This window comes from Strix uralensis, chromosome 12 (genome assembly GCF_047716275.1).
Source record: "Strix uralensis isolate ZFMK-TIS-50842 chromosome 12, bStrUra1, whole genome shotgun sequence".
In the NCBI taxonomy this organism is placed as follows: domain Eukaryota; kingdom Metazoa; phylum Chordata; class Aves; order Strigiformes; family Strigidae; genus Strix; species Strix uralensis.
The window spans coordinates 23,276,077-23,292,365 of record NC_133983.1 but is presented as its reverse complement, the minus strand read 5'-3'; the positions used below and the strand labels follow the sequence as shown (position 1 = coordinate 23,292,365).

Sequence of the window (16,289 nt, the reverse complement as noted above, 5' to 3'; positions counted from 1 at the left end):
CTGCCAAAACAAAGTAAAATGTGCTGCCTTAAATTTTCTGCAAAATTCTTTTGAGGTTATTTTTTTCCCTAAATTAAGCCATACTAATTATTTTCAGCCACTTTATCTCCACTCTGCAACACACCAGGAGGGTGCAGGCGGCAAGCATTTTAAGCCTCCATAAACAAAAGAGTAGTTTGGAAAATAATTCTATCAATTAATCAAATTAATCCTGCAGTTTTAGTTACAAGCCCCAAGTGGCAAGGATTCTAGCCTGCGGTTAGGAGCTATCTCTCATTGACAGCGTTTAAATGTTATGATTGCAACAGTAATTAAAGAATATAATATGCCCGGCTTTGTGTCAGCCTCTTACCTTCAGACCTCAGCACTGTGCTGGCAGAGGTCAGCTTGAGGACAAATTGGTGATAACCAAACTGGGCCGTCACCATCACCATCACCATCACCATCACCATGACATCACAAATTGGTGATGACCAAACTGGACCATCTCACCATCATCAATTAATGATGACCAAACTGGGTCATCACCAACTGGTGAGGACCAAACTGGGCCATCACCATCACCATCACCATCACCTTCACCATGGCATCACAAATTGGTGATGACCAAACTGGGTCGTCACCATCACCATCACCATCACTATCACCATCATCACCATCAGCATCACCATCAGCATCACCATCACCATCACCAGTTGGTGATGACCAAACTGGGACATCACCATCATCAATTGATGATGACCAAACTGGACCATCACAAAAATCAACTGATGATGACCAAACTGGACCATCACCATCACCAGTTGGTGATGACCAAACTGGGCCATCACCAACTGGTGATGATCAAACTGGACCATCTCCATCACGTTGGGTTTTTTTCCCCCCAGGGACAAGACACTCATGCCATGAGTAGGGCCCAGGGAAGACACAGCGGGGAAGAGGAGATGCACAAGCATCTCCACCGTTGAGAAGCTCAGCTGCTTTGCAAATGATTGCAAAGTGATGGCAGCAGCACCAACCCCTTCCCGCAGCCACTTTACAGAAGACACCGTGAAAGTGTACTGAGTATCCAAATGCCAATTAGAAATGTCATTGTTCGGTTAGAGATGTGTGGGGGAGGAGGGGACCATGGGGACTGCAGGGTAGGGAACACAACCAGGGACGATCATCCCACAAACATCACGCAGACAGGGCATTTCTGTGAAAATATTGGAATATATTTGAAAAGATTAATCATGTATGATTTTACAGTACCACCCCATATTTTCATCTCATACTTTATTTAACAATATTAAAGAGGCACTTTAAAAGCACACATACAACATCATAAAACGGCGTTTCCTGCTCTCTCTCTGCTTCTCTGACAAAATATCAAAATAAAAACTTTTGACAGAACACATTGCACCCAAGGTAAATTACCTACAATATTTTTATACAATACAAAGAATTGTAAAGATACATATTAACAGAATAAAGCCTCTTTTTTTTTCTTTTAAATCTAAAACAAAACAAAAAATAATAATTGCAGGACAGACGCAAAGTACTCTGACTGTTCATATCACATCAGTGCATTACTTCACCTCCTTGACTTGGGAGTATTTCAATAGTATTTTTAATTATCTTCCATGTCCTCGTTTGCACCTGAGATTTCTTTCCGGATTCAAAAGTTCGGTTGTATAACGTGCTCGTTTAACATGACGTAACCTTTTCAACACTACGGAGTACCAGCATACAGGATTTTTTTTCCCCTAAAGTTGGATTTTTAAAAATTTTTTTCCTGCTTTGTTTTCTTTTACAGGTAACGGCTACTTCCTAATGGTTCCCTTTTATTTTTCAATCAAGGAAGTCTGTATTCACATTACAAAAGAAGAATAGCACCAGTAACTGCATAGTAAAAAGCGGATACCTATATAGCCACTAACTCAATACAGTAAGATAGTTTAGAAGTGATACCGTTGAGGGCACTCGGACAGTACTGGTTCGGTGCGGTAAATTGGCACAGTTTTGTCGTTGCGCAAAAAAACCTTCCCATAAACAAAAAAGAAAACACACATGCGCGCGCACACACACACACACACAAAAAAACCAACAACCCAAAAAATCAGAGTTTGTCACACGTGTCAAGGTGCAGTTTGCTCGCGGTGGCGGCTCTCCTCCGGTTACATCGTCTACAGTGGTCAAAGAGTGGCAGCATCCTCTGAAGGGCCCCGACAGCCCCGGCAGCCCCAGAGCCGGTTCGTGATTCTCTTGACGATGTAGAAACAAATTCATAGGGATGGCTGTCAAAATATAGGACACTCCATTCTTAATTTAATTTTTTTTTTTTTAATTGTATCATCTCTTAGGCCAGCTCCCAATTAAATGAATTGTACGGGATTATTTGTGCAAAATCTTCAAAAAAAAAAAATTTGCTTTCTACAGTGTACTGCACCTTATGAATAAGACGTCTACGGAATGAAGTTCATCTCTTCAAGTACTTTGTACAAAGATAACACAGACACAGACTCAAAAGGGTCTGAGATTTGCAAGTATCCTTATAACCTCAGCACTTCTGCAATAAAGCAATTGCTCTCGACGATTCAGTCTGCCCAAAGCGATTACAATTTCAGTTCATGAAAATCATCAGCAACATCAAAGTTCTAGCATTTGCATGATAAATCAGGTGAATTAAAGTAGATTAGTAGACACAAAGCAAACTATTTCACAGAGGCTGCAGTGCAAGTTCATTTAAGCTAGACAGAGAAATCATGCTACACAAACGAATTTAATGCTTTGATAATTTTTCCCTTGCAAACCCCATGAAAGCAGCTGAGGATCACCATAAGTCACTTCCATAAATTACTCTGAAGTATCTCTTCTTAAAGGAATTTTAAAGCTAGTTAATTTTTGCCCAAAGAGTTGGCTTAGCAGGTTGTTCTGGGACTCTGCGGTGCGGTAGCTGGCCGAGCCGGCTGGCTTGGCACCCCGGGAGGCTCGTGGGCTGTGCAAGGAGCTGCGCGGGGACGGTGTTGGCCCCTTGGCCAACACTTGGTTGAGGCTCTTCCCCAGAATGGCCTTCCTGCGTTTCACATCCCCATTGGCATGACGGAGCTCCCCCTTCTTCTGGTTGTACGTGTCCAGGACCATCTTCTTCAGTTGGGTGCCCGTTTTGGGCTTGGGTACCAGTTTGTTGCAGTGCGTCTCCCTCCTCCCGGGGGAGAGGGCAGAAGCTTCGGCGTTGCTCCAGCCAGTGCGTTTGAGCTCGCCGGCGCTCTCGCTCCTCCCCGGGCACGGGGTCCGGGCTTTTTTCTTTTTCCCATCTCCCTCCATGTTCTCTCGGGAGCCGGAGCTGCTCCGGTGGCTCAAGGACTTGTGCTCTTTCCTCCTCTTGGGGTGAAGCTTGCTGGCAGGTTTGCTTGGCTCCATGTGGCCGTGTCTCACGGCGTTGCTGGCTGCCTCACCTCTGGGTTGGTGGCCAGTGGATTTGCTTGGGTTGCCACCTTGGTCCTTGGCGTTAGCGCTACTGTCCTTAGCCTCAGGCACGGCTTTCTCCCTCCCTGAGATGGGCTGCTGACCCTCCTCGGTGCTGCTGCCGGGACTGCCTGTGCCAAGAGCAGCCTCACTGCTGGACTGGCTACCCATGGTCTTCTTCTGCAGGACCAAATCTTTGGTAGCCCTGTTCAGCGTGGGTGATGCTGTCTTGTCCTTCAGGGGCAGGGCGTGGTGGGCAGCTTCTGGAGACATGGCCTTAGATGCACCTTCCCAGGAAGAGGTGTCACTAGCACTGGGGTTGCCCCACCTGTGGGTCTCCTTGGTTGGTGGAGACTCTGCCTGTGGGGAGGGAAGCTCTGATACTTTCTTGCCAAGCTGGAGAAATGGGATCCCATCCACAGTGTTGGTGGCTGCACTGGGGTTTTCCAGGACACCCGCTATATATTCGTCTTTGTTGCCCACACTTGTTCTTTTATGGGTATCGGCATAGCCACGTTTCTCAGTCAGGTGTGGAGGAGAGAGTTTTTGGTCTGTGGCCTGGTTACAAGCCAACCCAGCAAGGTCAATGGTAAACTCGGGCGAGTCCAAGAAAGGAAGTGGTTTCCCATCAAATGCTCCTTTCTCCAGCTCCTCGATGGACAGGGCAGCAATATGGCTGAGCTCTGGGCTGCTCGCCGCAGCCTGCGGCAAAGACGGGGAGAGGCAGGGTGGTGGAGGCAGGGTGTCAAACTGGGATTTCTCCATCTCTGCCAGGAGGTCGGAGAAGTCACCCACCAGGTCTTCTGTCTTCACGGAGGGTTGGGGTGCTCCCGGGTCGCCAGGTGCTGCAGGGAAGGGGTCAGTGGGAGCCTGCAGGCTGGGGCTTGCAGCCTCTACCAGCTGAAGGTCACTAGCGTGGTCCAGGTGGACCGGTGAGGTGTGCGGGAGTGAGCTGCCGTGGTGAGCAACCTTCCTCTTCTTGCTCGGCGGCATGCCCTCCCGGAGAGAGCCGTCCTCTTTCACCCTCTCCCTGCCCTCCCTGGAGGCAACGCCAGGCCTCATGACCCCTCTGAATTTGAAAGTCTTGTTGCTTCCTGCCAGGTGCTTCTCCATGTGCCGGTCATACTGCTCTTTCTTGGAGAAGGTGTAGTTGCACATGCTGCAGATGAAGGACTTCTTGATAACGTGCATGACGTCTGCGCAGAGCTCGCAGGCATACAGGGTGGTGTGCTTGATCTCCTGCTCCTCCACTATGCCGTGCTCCTGGCTGAGGTGGTTTCGAAGCTCTTTGGTCTCCTGGTAGAACATCGGACACTTGTGGCACAAGTAAATCTTCTGTAAACTGTGCACGACTAAGTGCCGCTGGAGCTTGAAGGGTTTGGGAAACTGTTTGCCACAGTGATGACAGTCCCTGGAAGGATCCTTGCAGTCTGGGTGCATGGGGACAGATTTTGGGGTGCCTTCGCTTTTTGCCATGTGCTCTGGAGATGGACTGGCGGATGCTTTAGAGGAGCTGGGTGCAGGTGGCTTCACCTTGACATTGCTTTCCACAGGGTCTTTCATCGCCTTGGCCTCCTGCTCAAGGGCCAGCTCCTTGGGGCTCTTGCTCTCTCTGCTAACCACATGCTTGCTGCTGGGGTCGGCGTGCCGGGAGGACCTGCTGGGCTTCCGATACATGATGGTGTTGAGGAAGTGGGTGACAGCGGCGTTGTCCTCACCGAAGCAGGCTGGCAGGCCCATCACGGACTTCTGCGCTTGCCCCTTGCGAGCGAACTGGGTGGCGTGTTCCCGGAGATGCTCATTGTACATCCAGACGTCGGAGATCTCCTTCAGGCACATCCCGCAAGCCCACAAACCAGCTTTATTTTTGGCATGCTTCTCCTTCAGATGGTCCCTCAGCTGCTCCCGGGAGCTGAATTTGCGCTGGACACACATATAGCAGGTAGGTGGGGGGGAAGGATTATGGGAGAGCTTGTGGAAATCCAGCTCCCCTAACGTCAGGAACCACTGGAAGCAGACTTTGCATTTGTACTGCTTGTCTTTAGTCTTGACGGTTATCTCACTGCGGTTTTTCCCCGGTTTCCCATCTTCTAGCTTACTTCTTTGCTTGCTGTGCTGGCCCGGCTTTGGCTTGAAACTCACAGCGTTGTCCTCCCCATGGCCAGGAAGATCTTCGCAAGGGCCAAAGAAGCACATGTCTCTCATTTTCAGCTTTGCGTTCAGCATCTCGATATCGATGGTGTGAAATTCAGGAGAGTCTGAATCTTCATTAGCCTTGCCATCGTAGGGCTCCTCTGCCAGGTCGGGGGGCTCAGAGCTCACTTCTCTGAGCGAGTGCTCATCCTCAAGGTCCATCAGAGGCTCAAACATGTCCTCAGCAGAGAGGCTTTCCCCCTCCTTCTCCAGACTCCCCCAGATGTTCAAGCTGGGGATGTTGTCCACTTGGCTGTTTTGGCACAAGAAAGTTAGCATGTTGTCTTCCAGGTCAATGTCCTCCTTCCCTTGATTGGTCTTCTCGTGGTCCAACCTTGGCGCAACACTCTTAGATCCTCTGGGAACAGCATCTCTGCTCTTCACCTTGCTGCCGTGACACATGTTTAGCATTAAGGCGTCGTCAACAGAGATGGTTTCGTATTCGCAAGGGTCCTCCCTGGTGACACAGAAAGAGTTGGTTTCGCTGAGGTCAGAAGCTAATCGGATCGTGAAGAGGTCGATGGCACCCGCTGGCTGGAGGTTCACCTCTGTGATGGGCTTGGGTTTCTTGCTGCGCTTTCCATACACCCGTGTACACTTTCTCCGGACAAACTGGTCATCCCGGGGGAACAGTTGGGAGAATGTGGAGTCGTCATCAAACAAGCTCTGGATGTCCGAGACGGCTGTGCTCTCCATGCAATGCTCTCTGCCCGGGGGCACGTCTGCCTTCGCCCACCGCTTTGGCTCTGCAGGAGGAGGGCTGGTCCCTGGCGTGGTCTGCAGAGCATCTTGCCCAGGAATCTTTTGGGAGGTTTCCGAATCACACGCCTCCGGTGTCAGACCCTCTTCGGCAGGAGCCGTGGGACCTTGTGGGGCACTGCTCCACTTCCCGGCGCCGCTGCCTGCCGCAAGACTGTCTCCTGTCTCAGCATCCCTCTCCTCTGTGCCATCAGCACCACCATGTTGCTCTTTGCCTACCTTGCCCAATCCCTTCTCCACTTGCTTCACAAAGCCGCTAACCCATTTTTTGCAAGTCTGCGTGTCTTCCACTCCATTTGGATCTTCCACCTCCCCGGGACAGCAGACTGTGCCAGTTACTGACTCCTTGTTGACCATCTCCATTGAAGACACCATCCTGTCGCCCAGGTCCTCTGCAAGCTCAGCCTCACAAGGGGACTGTTTAGCTTTTTGACAATGCTGGGTTGAGTTGGACCTATTTTGCTCCTCTGCCGAAATGCAACCACCTGGCTCATGCAAGCCCTCCATCATCCTGGGCAAACTGGAGCTGAGGACAGCACGGGGAGGACCTGCGCTCTTCTCCAGCTCACACGGACCATCGGGCTCATTTCTGCTGGGAAATACCTTTGCTTTCCTTCGTCTCACTTTCCTGTTTAGCTTCTTTTCAGAATTGCCGTTCACCTCTTCAGGATCTTTGCTTTGGCTCCTTCTGCCTTTTTCTCCCTTCCTGGCTTGCCGTCCCGAGTCCAGCTTCCCAGCCGCCGCCTCACCTGCTCCCCTTGTCTCCGAGCGCGGTGCCTTTGCCTTCATCTCCCTCTGCAGAACACGTGTGCGGTGCAGCTCCTGGGACATCTCGAAGGAGATCACGCTGAGGTCGCTGAGCACTCTGCTGACCACTTCTTGCATCTTCGCACTGGGCTCTTTCTCCAGATCTGGGCATATTTTCTGGGGGACGTGTTCAACGTCGGTGGTCGGCATCTGTGAGCTGCAGGTTTTGTCTTTGACCGAAGTCTTCAGGCTCCTCCTGGGCACCTTTTGGGCTGCTTTTGATGTCCTGTCTGCAGGAATTAAAGTGGACCTGGGAGTCTTGCTGGGCTGTGGTACACCACTGTTCTTCACCTGGTGCTTGACAGCTTTGTGCCTGGTCAGGCCAGGCTTGGACCGGAAAGTGGCCGAACAAATGTCGCAGGTCACCGGGAGCCCGTTTGGCTTCTTTTCTTTGTGAAGTTCATTTTGGGAAGGGTTTGGAGTCCCGTTAGGCGTGTTGCCCTCTCCTTGGCCCATACTGTTTAAGACACAACCCCCAGCTTCTCCAGCCCCATGGCTTTTGGGCTTCTCCCCTTTTAAACCTTTTCCTCCACTCTCTGTGGTTTTGGAAAGACCAAGTCTCACCTCTGCCGCCTCTGAAAACTCATGGCCATTTAATTCAGCAGGACCAAGATCTCCAATCCTTGTAAGACCTCTGCTGACAGCAGCTGGCACCTGCTGAACAACAAAACCATTGGACAAAGCCTCTGGTTCACTTTGATGCTTATTTCCATCATCAGAGCAGCTTTCAGGCTTGTTCTCTTGATTCAGGTTTACTTCTCTTTCTCTGATCAGCAGAAGGTCTGTTGTGGGCTGGGTTGGGTAATCTTGGGTTTCTGGAGGAGTGGAGTTAATGATCGTATCTGTGATGGTGCATACTTGGTTTTCTTTAAAATGAGAGCTTGACAGCACAGTATTGTCACTTTTGGGTACCTCTTTCCCAACACCCTTCTGGTTGAAAGGTGGCGAGCAGGGAAGAGGGCAGTCCTTCCCGTGCGCTTTCTGAGGACCATCCATCTCCAAGGCAGAGCCCACCAGACCATCGGCGTGCAGCAGAGCGCAGGGTCTCGCCGTCCCTTCTCTTTCAGTTGGTCCGTAGTTACCCAAAACGCCGTCAGGGAGGTGATGGGGATCATCCTCGACTGCTTCCATCGGCACAGCCCCGCAGTGATGCAGCGAGAGAGGAAAGGTGGGTGCCCTTTTCCACGTCCCTTGCTCTACCAGGCTCACAGTGGGGTGATGGACGGGATGGCTGTTGGCCTCGGGAGGACACCTCTTCATGGTGAATGAACTTGCTGCGTTAAGCAGGGACGTGCTGTATTTCTTCTCATCCGAGAGCTGAGTGCTGAAGCTGGGGACCTCTCTCCCCTCGGCCCCACCGCTTTGCAAGCATTTGGGGTGAGAAAAATCAGTTGGCAAGGGCAGGCTGGCTGGAGATTCTCCTGTGTAATGGCAGCCATTGAGAGACTTCTTCTTGCCATTTCCTTCTCTGGGAACCTTTGCGCTGACTGTGCTGGCTTTCGCCTCCGGCACCAAGCGGTGATCCTGGTGGAGATCCTCCTCAGAGGGACCGGGGGGGCTGGTGGGACTCGTGGAAGCACTGCGCAGGGGCTGTGCCCCCTGCCCCAGCTGATTCCTTTCTAGTCTCTCTGCTGCTGCACTGCCCAGAGTTTCTTTCTCAAGCAACTTACGGCTTAAATGGGATTGCTCATGTTTTTTAAATGCCAAGGTCGCTTTGTTTTTATCTTGCTCCTGCTCTTCCACGAGCTGATCAGCTTTCTTTCCTTGCCCTGGCAGTGGGGTCACCACTGTGTTTTTGAGTGGTGAGAGGTCATTATGCTCTCGGGAAACACCATCTGCACGGATATTAATGTCATTCGGCTCCACGTGTTCATTTGCTAAGTGCTGCAGCTCCGTTACATTATTTTGCAGCTCCGGCTTCACAAACGTGGATTGTTTTGCATGGTAAGAGCCCATTGTAGTGAATGACTCCAGCTGCTCACATCCACCAGAGAAAAGCACAGCCTCTTTTGCTGGGGCAGCAATATTCTCCGTGTTGCCTCCGGTGGGGACGTTCCCCTCCCCTTGGGCAGGGCAGTATGTCCGATTTTCCCCTTCCAAGGCATCGCCATTCTCCTCTTTCTGCTCCGGCTGGATGCGGGTGGTGGCAGGGGGGTGGCTGGGAGCAAGCAGCATGGGGAAGCATGGCATCAACAGCTCCTCCTCGTTGCTCTTCACTGTTCGGGCAACGAAGAGCTGGAGCTGCTGCAGAGGGTTGGCCGCTGTCTCCTGGGATGCCAACGGCTGTCGGGAGCCACAGTCGCTCTCCTTGGGCAGACTCAGCATATCGAACAGCAGCACTTTTTGCTTGCTGGATTTGTCGCCGGGTCCGGGGGGTGGGTAGGTGGTGGAGCTCTTCCTCTCCTCCGTTTCTTCCACCAAGACGGACCCATCACCATCCCCTTTGAAGTCCATGGCACTTTTTGCCATTTTGGGTGACTCGGGCTTGCTTAAGGGTCTTTCTTCTGTATCTGGGACTTCTTTGATGTGAGGCGAAAAGGTCAGATCCAAGGCTGGGGTGGGACCTTGCTGAAAGCCAAATTCAGGTTTACAGTTTGGAAGATGCGCATCAAACTTCTCCAGCTCTGCAGCATCAGTGAATCTTTCAGCTGCTTTCCCTGGCACAGGGAAGCTCTCGGCACCACACTGGCTTGGCAGGGGATCTTTGGGTGCTTCAGCTGCCTCCAGGGTCTTGGAGAACACAGAGTCAGTGACAACAGGAGGGCTTTTTGTCACAGGGTCTGTGTAGGTGGGAGCCTCTGTTTGCTCTGGCGTGCATGAACCCAGTAGACTTTTGGAGGAAGACACATTTTCCGTCTTTCCAGGGTCACTTTCCTCGGCAGCTGCAGCTCCCTGGAGCTGCTCGCTGCTGTCTTTGGAGGAGAAATGGTCCACGGCAAGCGCAGCTGGTGTGTGAATCCCTGCCTCCAGCGAGCCCAGCTCCACTGAGCAGGGCCAGGGCTCCCTGGGTCTCTCGTAGTCCCCACGGGCACTTGCGATGGCTGGCTTCTCACCTCCCAGCCTCTCCCCAGCGCAGAGGCTTGAACTGCCCAGCTCATCTGCCAAAAATAGTCCTTCCTCATGGCCCGTCTCTTGCTCGACCGGCAGCGGTGGGAACTGCTCAGCCGCCTGTCCTCGCAGATGGGCAGCGATGTGTTGCTCGGGCTTCTGAAGGGTGACAGGTGCCTCATTATCCAGCTTGCCGGTTTGCAGTTGACTTTCCAGCTCTGTGACTAATCGCTTGATCTCCAGCTCATCATCTGATATGTTGTTCATAAAAGTCACATTATAATCTGTTATCCTGTCTGGCAGCGGCAGGGAGAGTTGACTGGTGGGGACAGGGCCTTCCTCGGGGAATTTTTTGGCTAGTGGCTTCTCCACTGAAAGGCTGTGGAACTGAGTCATGTCTTCTGGAAGCATTGGAGTCACCTCCTCCATGAGGGACCAGTCTTTCTCTGGCATGAACGGTGGATATGGTTGCTCGAAGGGCAGCGACTTGCTGGGGGGATTGCCAGGACAGGTGAACGTCGTCACATAACCATCCTTGCTTGCAGAAACGCTCTCGTACAGCGGCGGATCAAACTCGGTGACGGGAAGCTCTCCAAATATTGAAGAGGAATCGAAGCTGAGAGGGGAGGAGACCTTGCCTTGTGGTGTTTCTGCGGTGTAAGGGGAGATGCTGGTGTGTTTCTGCTCAAAGGAGCTGGCGTTGATGTCATCCCGGCATAAGTACATGTCGTCCATGTGTGAGGAGCCCAAGGCTGGGGGCTTTGAGAAGAGGCTGTCATCGTAGTGACCGGGAAGGCCTTTGGGGTCGAAAAACGTGTTGTCGGTGCTGACGTATGGATCGGGCGCCTTGGCAGTAAGCATCATCCCCACTGCATCCCCCCCATATGGGGCAACTGGCACAGGATAGTCCTTCCGACCGTCACAGAGCCCGTGTGCCTTCAAGTATTTGATGCCTGTTTCCGAGTAGGCAGCACTCACGTTGCCAGGACTAGCTTCGTTACTGCCATGGGATGGAGCAATTAGCTCTTCTGCATGGTACTTCAGCCCATCGCTCGTGAAAGGGGCAAACTGATGCCTCTGGTTGACCATGGTCAGCTCGGGTGAGTCCTGAGGCTCCAGGGTGGGTTCTCCTGCCTCACCCATGTGCTTTGCTGCTCCTTTGGGCTCTTCTGCCCCCTCCTTACAGGAGAGCCCGAGGGGGCTGCTGCCCGAGGTGCCCGTGCTGGGCAGCTGCCTCTCCTGGGGCTGTGGTAACGGCTCCTCCTTCGCAGAGTCCGTCGCAGCAACATCTGGTTCAGTACTTGGACCTGTCCTGGAGCCTGCTAACAAAGGTTTGGCTGAGCCAAACTGCCTGCTCCCCCTGGGAAAGTCCTCTTTGCTCTTCTGGCTCTTCTTTGGGCTCCTGTCCTCGGGAAGGCTGAGCGGAGTCCTTGGCGCACGTGCTGGGCTGCCCGAGCGCTTCCTCCTCTGCATGCCTCCCTTTTCCCTGCCCGAGCCGTTCCCATCAGCGTGGGGTGGGCTGGTGCCTGTCTCACTGGGCACACTACCACTATGGTTGCTGCTGGTAGACGACTGGCTGCTCCGTCTTCGGACTCTGGTGGCACAACCCTCCTTCTTGGCATCCTCCTGGCTTGGGACCCTCCCAGGCTCCTGTGCCTCCCTTTTCTGACTGTCCCTTTTCCGGCTGTAGCTCCAGGCTGGGTCTTTCTCTTTGACTTTCTCACTTCTTTCTGGGCGTTTCTTGCTAAAGCTGTATTTGGTCCTCCCAATGAATCCCGTGCCACGCTTCTTCCTGCCCCGGAGCTTGCTGCACTCTGCCCCATCATCATCTGAGTCGGAGACATAGTCGTACTCCCGAAACCTGCCCTCCTTGGCGGCTGGCATCAGCCTCTCGGTGACCTGGGGGAACTGTGCCTGCTTGCTGCTTTTCACCTGCAGTTTGTGGAGCTTGTTCTTCTGCTGCACGATCTTGTGAATGAGCTCCTTGCTCCACGTTCCGCTTCGGGGCTTCCGCTTCTTCATCTCCTTCATGGAGAACCGGGGAGGCTTGGAGCTCTTGGTGACAACGCCCGGTCCCACCTCACTCTTCATTGGAGGCTCCTGGCTGAGCTTCCTGGGATGCTTTTGGCTGGAGGTGGACTTGGAGGAGGTGGTGGCTGGTGGGACACTGTTCTTCCTGCCCGCCCGCAGCCTGGCCGTCCTCTCTGCTCCTGCTGTCCTGGGATCTGGCTCCTGGGCTGCCAACCTCCGCGCCGCCCTCCCCTTGTGAAGGTGCTGCTTTCCTGCCCCTCTCTTCACCTGCTCCCCACTCAGGTGGCCATCCTCGTAAAAATAACTGGTCTTGGGCTGGCCCACTGCCTTCTCCTCTGCTGCTGCCTGCTTTGATTTGCTGTCCGAGGCCAGGGCTTCCTTTGCCTTGTGGGACATCCCACCGCTGGCTGCCTTCATGCCTGTCAGCTCCTCATCGGCAAACACGTCTATGAAGCTGCTGTCGATCTCCGGGTTATCTGACTGGTACCCCAGGCCGTTGAGGGCTTCGGTGATCAGGCTGTCCAGCTTGGCGTCGTCGATGTCCAGGTCGGAGGCGGTGAGCGGCAGGGAGCTGGTGGCAAGGCCGTTGAAGAGGCCACCCTTCAGAGCATCTTCCTTGCCCTCGCTTTTGCTTTCCCCATCCAGCAAGAAGTCATCGCTCTTGTTTAACGTCAAGAAATGCGCCTGGGGGTCCAGAGAGAGCCCGAGGCTGGAGGGCTTGGGGGGTTCTGGGGGGGGGAGCGCTTTCCGCCCCTCGGCTGCCCGGGGAGCATCCTTGCCCTCGCCCTGGGGAGTGGGATGGGAGGCACAGAACTGGCGGTGCTGCAGGAAGGAGGAGAGGTTGCTGTAGTTCTGGTCGCACTGCTTGCAGGTCAGGAGCACGTCCAGCTGGTCCAGGCTGGCGCTGCTGAGCGAGCTGGCCAGCAAATGATGAGAGGAGTATGGCGGTGGAGGCTGCTCCCCATCCAGCCCATCTGAGCATCCTTTGGCCACCTCCACACCAGGTTTGTGGAACGGGCTTGCCGGGGCACATTTCAGGAGGTTGTCGTCTTTCAGGGCATCGGGAGGGAAGTGGAAGGACTTGATGGAGTCTGATGGGTGGTAATGAAGCGAGCTGGAGCTGAGGATGTCAGAAGAGTGGAAGGTTTTGTTGCTGTCCTTGGGATGGCAGGGGTGCTGGAAGAAGGGTGAGGGGGTCAGCGCCCCGGACATCTGGCTGTCTTCGAAGCCGGGGTTGAGTGGGCTGCTGGACATGGGGGAGAGTGACGAGCAGGTGCTGCCACAGGTGGGGTTGGGGACAGGGGACGGCAATGGGGACTCGCAAGGTGAGGCAGCCACCAAGGCTGATGGCGGCAGGACCAGCGCTGGGCCCGACGAGCTCCTTGAGGGAGGAGGAGGACCCGCTTGACTCATGCTGTAGAAGAGGGCTTTGCTTCTTGAGTCGCAGGCAGGAGAGCCTGGCTCCTTCCCATTTTCAAAAGAGAAAGCACCCGTTGAGTTGGGGTCTCCCCTCTGGACCCCGAGGCTCTCTCCTGACAAGAGCTTTTTGTTGTGATACCCCGGAGAGTTACTTACGGGAGGCCCTTTCTGGGCTTTTGCATTCCCCTGCCACTCTGACGTGCCCAGGGGGAAGGGGAGCTTCTGGCTGGTGATCTGTCTTGACAGCTCTAGCCTGTTTTGACCGGGCATTGCAGAAGTGAGGTGTATTTGCTGCCAAGGCATCCTGGCATTTTTCTGCCTGTGCTGCCTCTGCTCGGGGCCAGACTGGCACTCGAATGAGAACTGGTTTCCAACAGGGTTTGAATAAGGTGCTGAATTCTGGTCCATGGGAGAAAACGCCTTAGTGGCACCTTCCCAAGCTTGCACAAGCCTGGGGTGGGTAGGTGCCGTAGTGGGAATGCTTGTCTCGAAAGGCACGGATCCTGCGCTGGCGCTGCCCGCGGGGGAACTGCAATAGGCTTTGCTCGGAAAGTGCACTTGGGAGAGAGAGTTTGGTGGCATGTTCCTTCTCAGAGGGCTGCTCTGGACCAGCAGCCGTGGGCTGGGGACACTGTCTTTCGCTGAGGCTTGCCTCTTACCGACTGGCTTTGGCATACTAGGCGAGTGTAAACTAGACGGAAAAACAGCTTGGTTTTCTTGGAAAGTGCTTGGGTTTTGGTCGATAGCACCAGACGACGAGAGAGCACCATTGGGGTCGGCGGGATGCTCGCTCCTACCCTTGCAGCACGGCAGCTGGCTGTGGTGTGGGGCCGGTGGCGGTGGCGGGTGCAGGAACGGCGGCGGCGGTGGTGGCGGTGGGGCGGGCAAGCCGTACAGCCTGCCCTCGGGGGACACGCTCTCGTAGGAGCCGCCGCTCAGCACCTCCTCTTGCCACTCTCTGGAGGACGAGTGGAAGGCGAAGGTGCCGTGAGCCAGCTGGCCGGCGGCAAGCCCCACGTCCAGGTACTCCTGACCCCCCGCATCGCTGCGGTACGGCTCCTTCCCCGAGTCGTGCAGCAGCTGGAAGGGGTACTGGCATGGCAAAGCCCCCAAACTGTGGGCACCGGCTTTACTGCCCTCGGGGAAAGAGCTGGGCTTCTGCACCGAGATCCCGTAGCTAGCACCGGTAAAGCTCTTCTCCGGGGAAGGCCAGGAGTCGGCCCTGTTCGCCTGAAACTCTAAATAATGTAGCTGCCCATTGGTGCCAGGGCTCTTGAGGGGGATGCCAGTGGCGGGGGGCTGCCCTTTGGGGCCGTGGGGGGGAGCGGGCTGTGAGGTATAGTTGGCAGAGGTACGGCCGGCGGCGGCATCGGGGAAGCAGCGGCCGAAGCCGAGGTCTTCTTGCCGGAGCTCGGCCTCACGCTGGGGGATGCTGGGCACGTGGAAGCGGTAGCTGCCAGCCACGGGGCCGTGATTCGCCTCCGGCTTCTTCGGGGGGGTCACCTTCTGCTGGGGGTAGGCGATGCCGATGGTGGGGTTCGGCCGGGCGCCCGCGATGCTGAGCCGGTAGAGCTGGTGGTGGCCCCTTTCGCCCTTCCCTGAGCGCCGGCTGCGCTCACGGGCTCGACCCTTCCCCGGGGGGGACTGGGGGCTGCCCTTGACCTCTCCCCAGGCGCCGTCGTTGCCGAACTTGGGTTTGCGGTGGAGGGATTTGAAGTCGATCTTTCCCGCTTGCTGGGGCCGGATCACGGCTTCCCGCTGGCTGTGGGGCTCCTTGTCCTTGGGGCTGGGGAAGGGGGACGTGCCCTCCCCACCCAGCGCCCTCCCATCCTTCTCCCCGCAGCCTTCAAAGCCAAAGGACTTGTCGGGGTCTTTGGGGCCGGCCTCAGTATCGCCGATGGTGTAAACATGCTGGGTCTCTCCAGTCATGATACCGAGGAGGGGGGAAAGGCTAGAAAGCCCCGTTTTCCCGTCCCGCTGCGAGCTGCTGTCCCTCCGTCACGGGCATGGTCCTCCGCCGACGGGCACTGGGGCGGTGAGGGGGGCAGCGGCTCCCCGGGGCCGGGGCGGCGCGGGGTCCCGAGCACCGGTGGGGCTCTGCTGCATTGTTTCAGACCTGAAGAGGAGAAAAGAGAGACAGGGCGGCCATCAGCCAGGAAAGAGAAATATTTTGGCCCCTTTTCTTGGCGCTGCAGTGGGGAGGGGGATGGAGGAAAGGGAATCGCAACCCTCCCTCCAGCTTTTGGCTCTTCAAAGGATGCTCAGAGCATTTCACCTTTGGCAAAAGCTGCTGAGGAAGGCACTTTTTTCCTCCCGGGGAAGCTATTTCTGGGTTACTTCTTTGCAACATAAGCAGAAAAAGATGACAGAAGAGCTCCACCTACGGATTAGCGGGAAGGGCTGTCAGGCTGGGCTGGGAGAGGCGTCCTGGGAAGGGCTCTCTGTCCCCGTGTCCCCGTGTCCCCGTGTCCCCGGTCCTGTGGCTGGAGGTATGATGAGGTCGGGCTGTGCAGCAAAAAGCTTTTGCTCCATCACGATTCCCTCCCCAGTGCATCTCTTCGACCTCACTGCCCCTCCACCAA

The 16,289-nt window shown here is 54.9% G+C and overlaps 1 protein-coding gene across 1 annotated transcript in view; it reads right to left on the bottom strand.

The window, feature by feature from the left end:
- Positions 1–1,204: 1,204 nt before the first annotated feature.
- Positions 1,205–16,289, bottom strand: part of ZNF469 (zinc finger protein 469) — a 263,229-nt gene continuing 248,144 nt past the window's right edge. Inside the window, exon 8 of the mRNA XM_074881997.1 lies at positions 1,205–15,823. Within this exon, the coding sequence (XP_074738098.1) occupies positions 2,839–15,636 (12,798 nt within the window). The 5' untranslated portion in view covers positions 15,637–15,823 and the 3' untranslated portion in view covers positions 1,205–2,838. The remainder of the gene's footprint in view (positions 15,824–16,289) is intronic.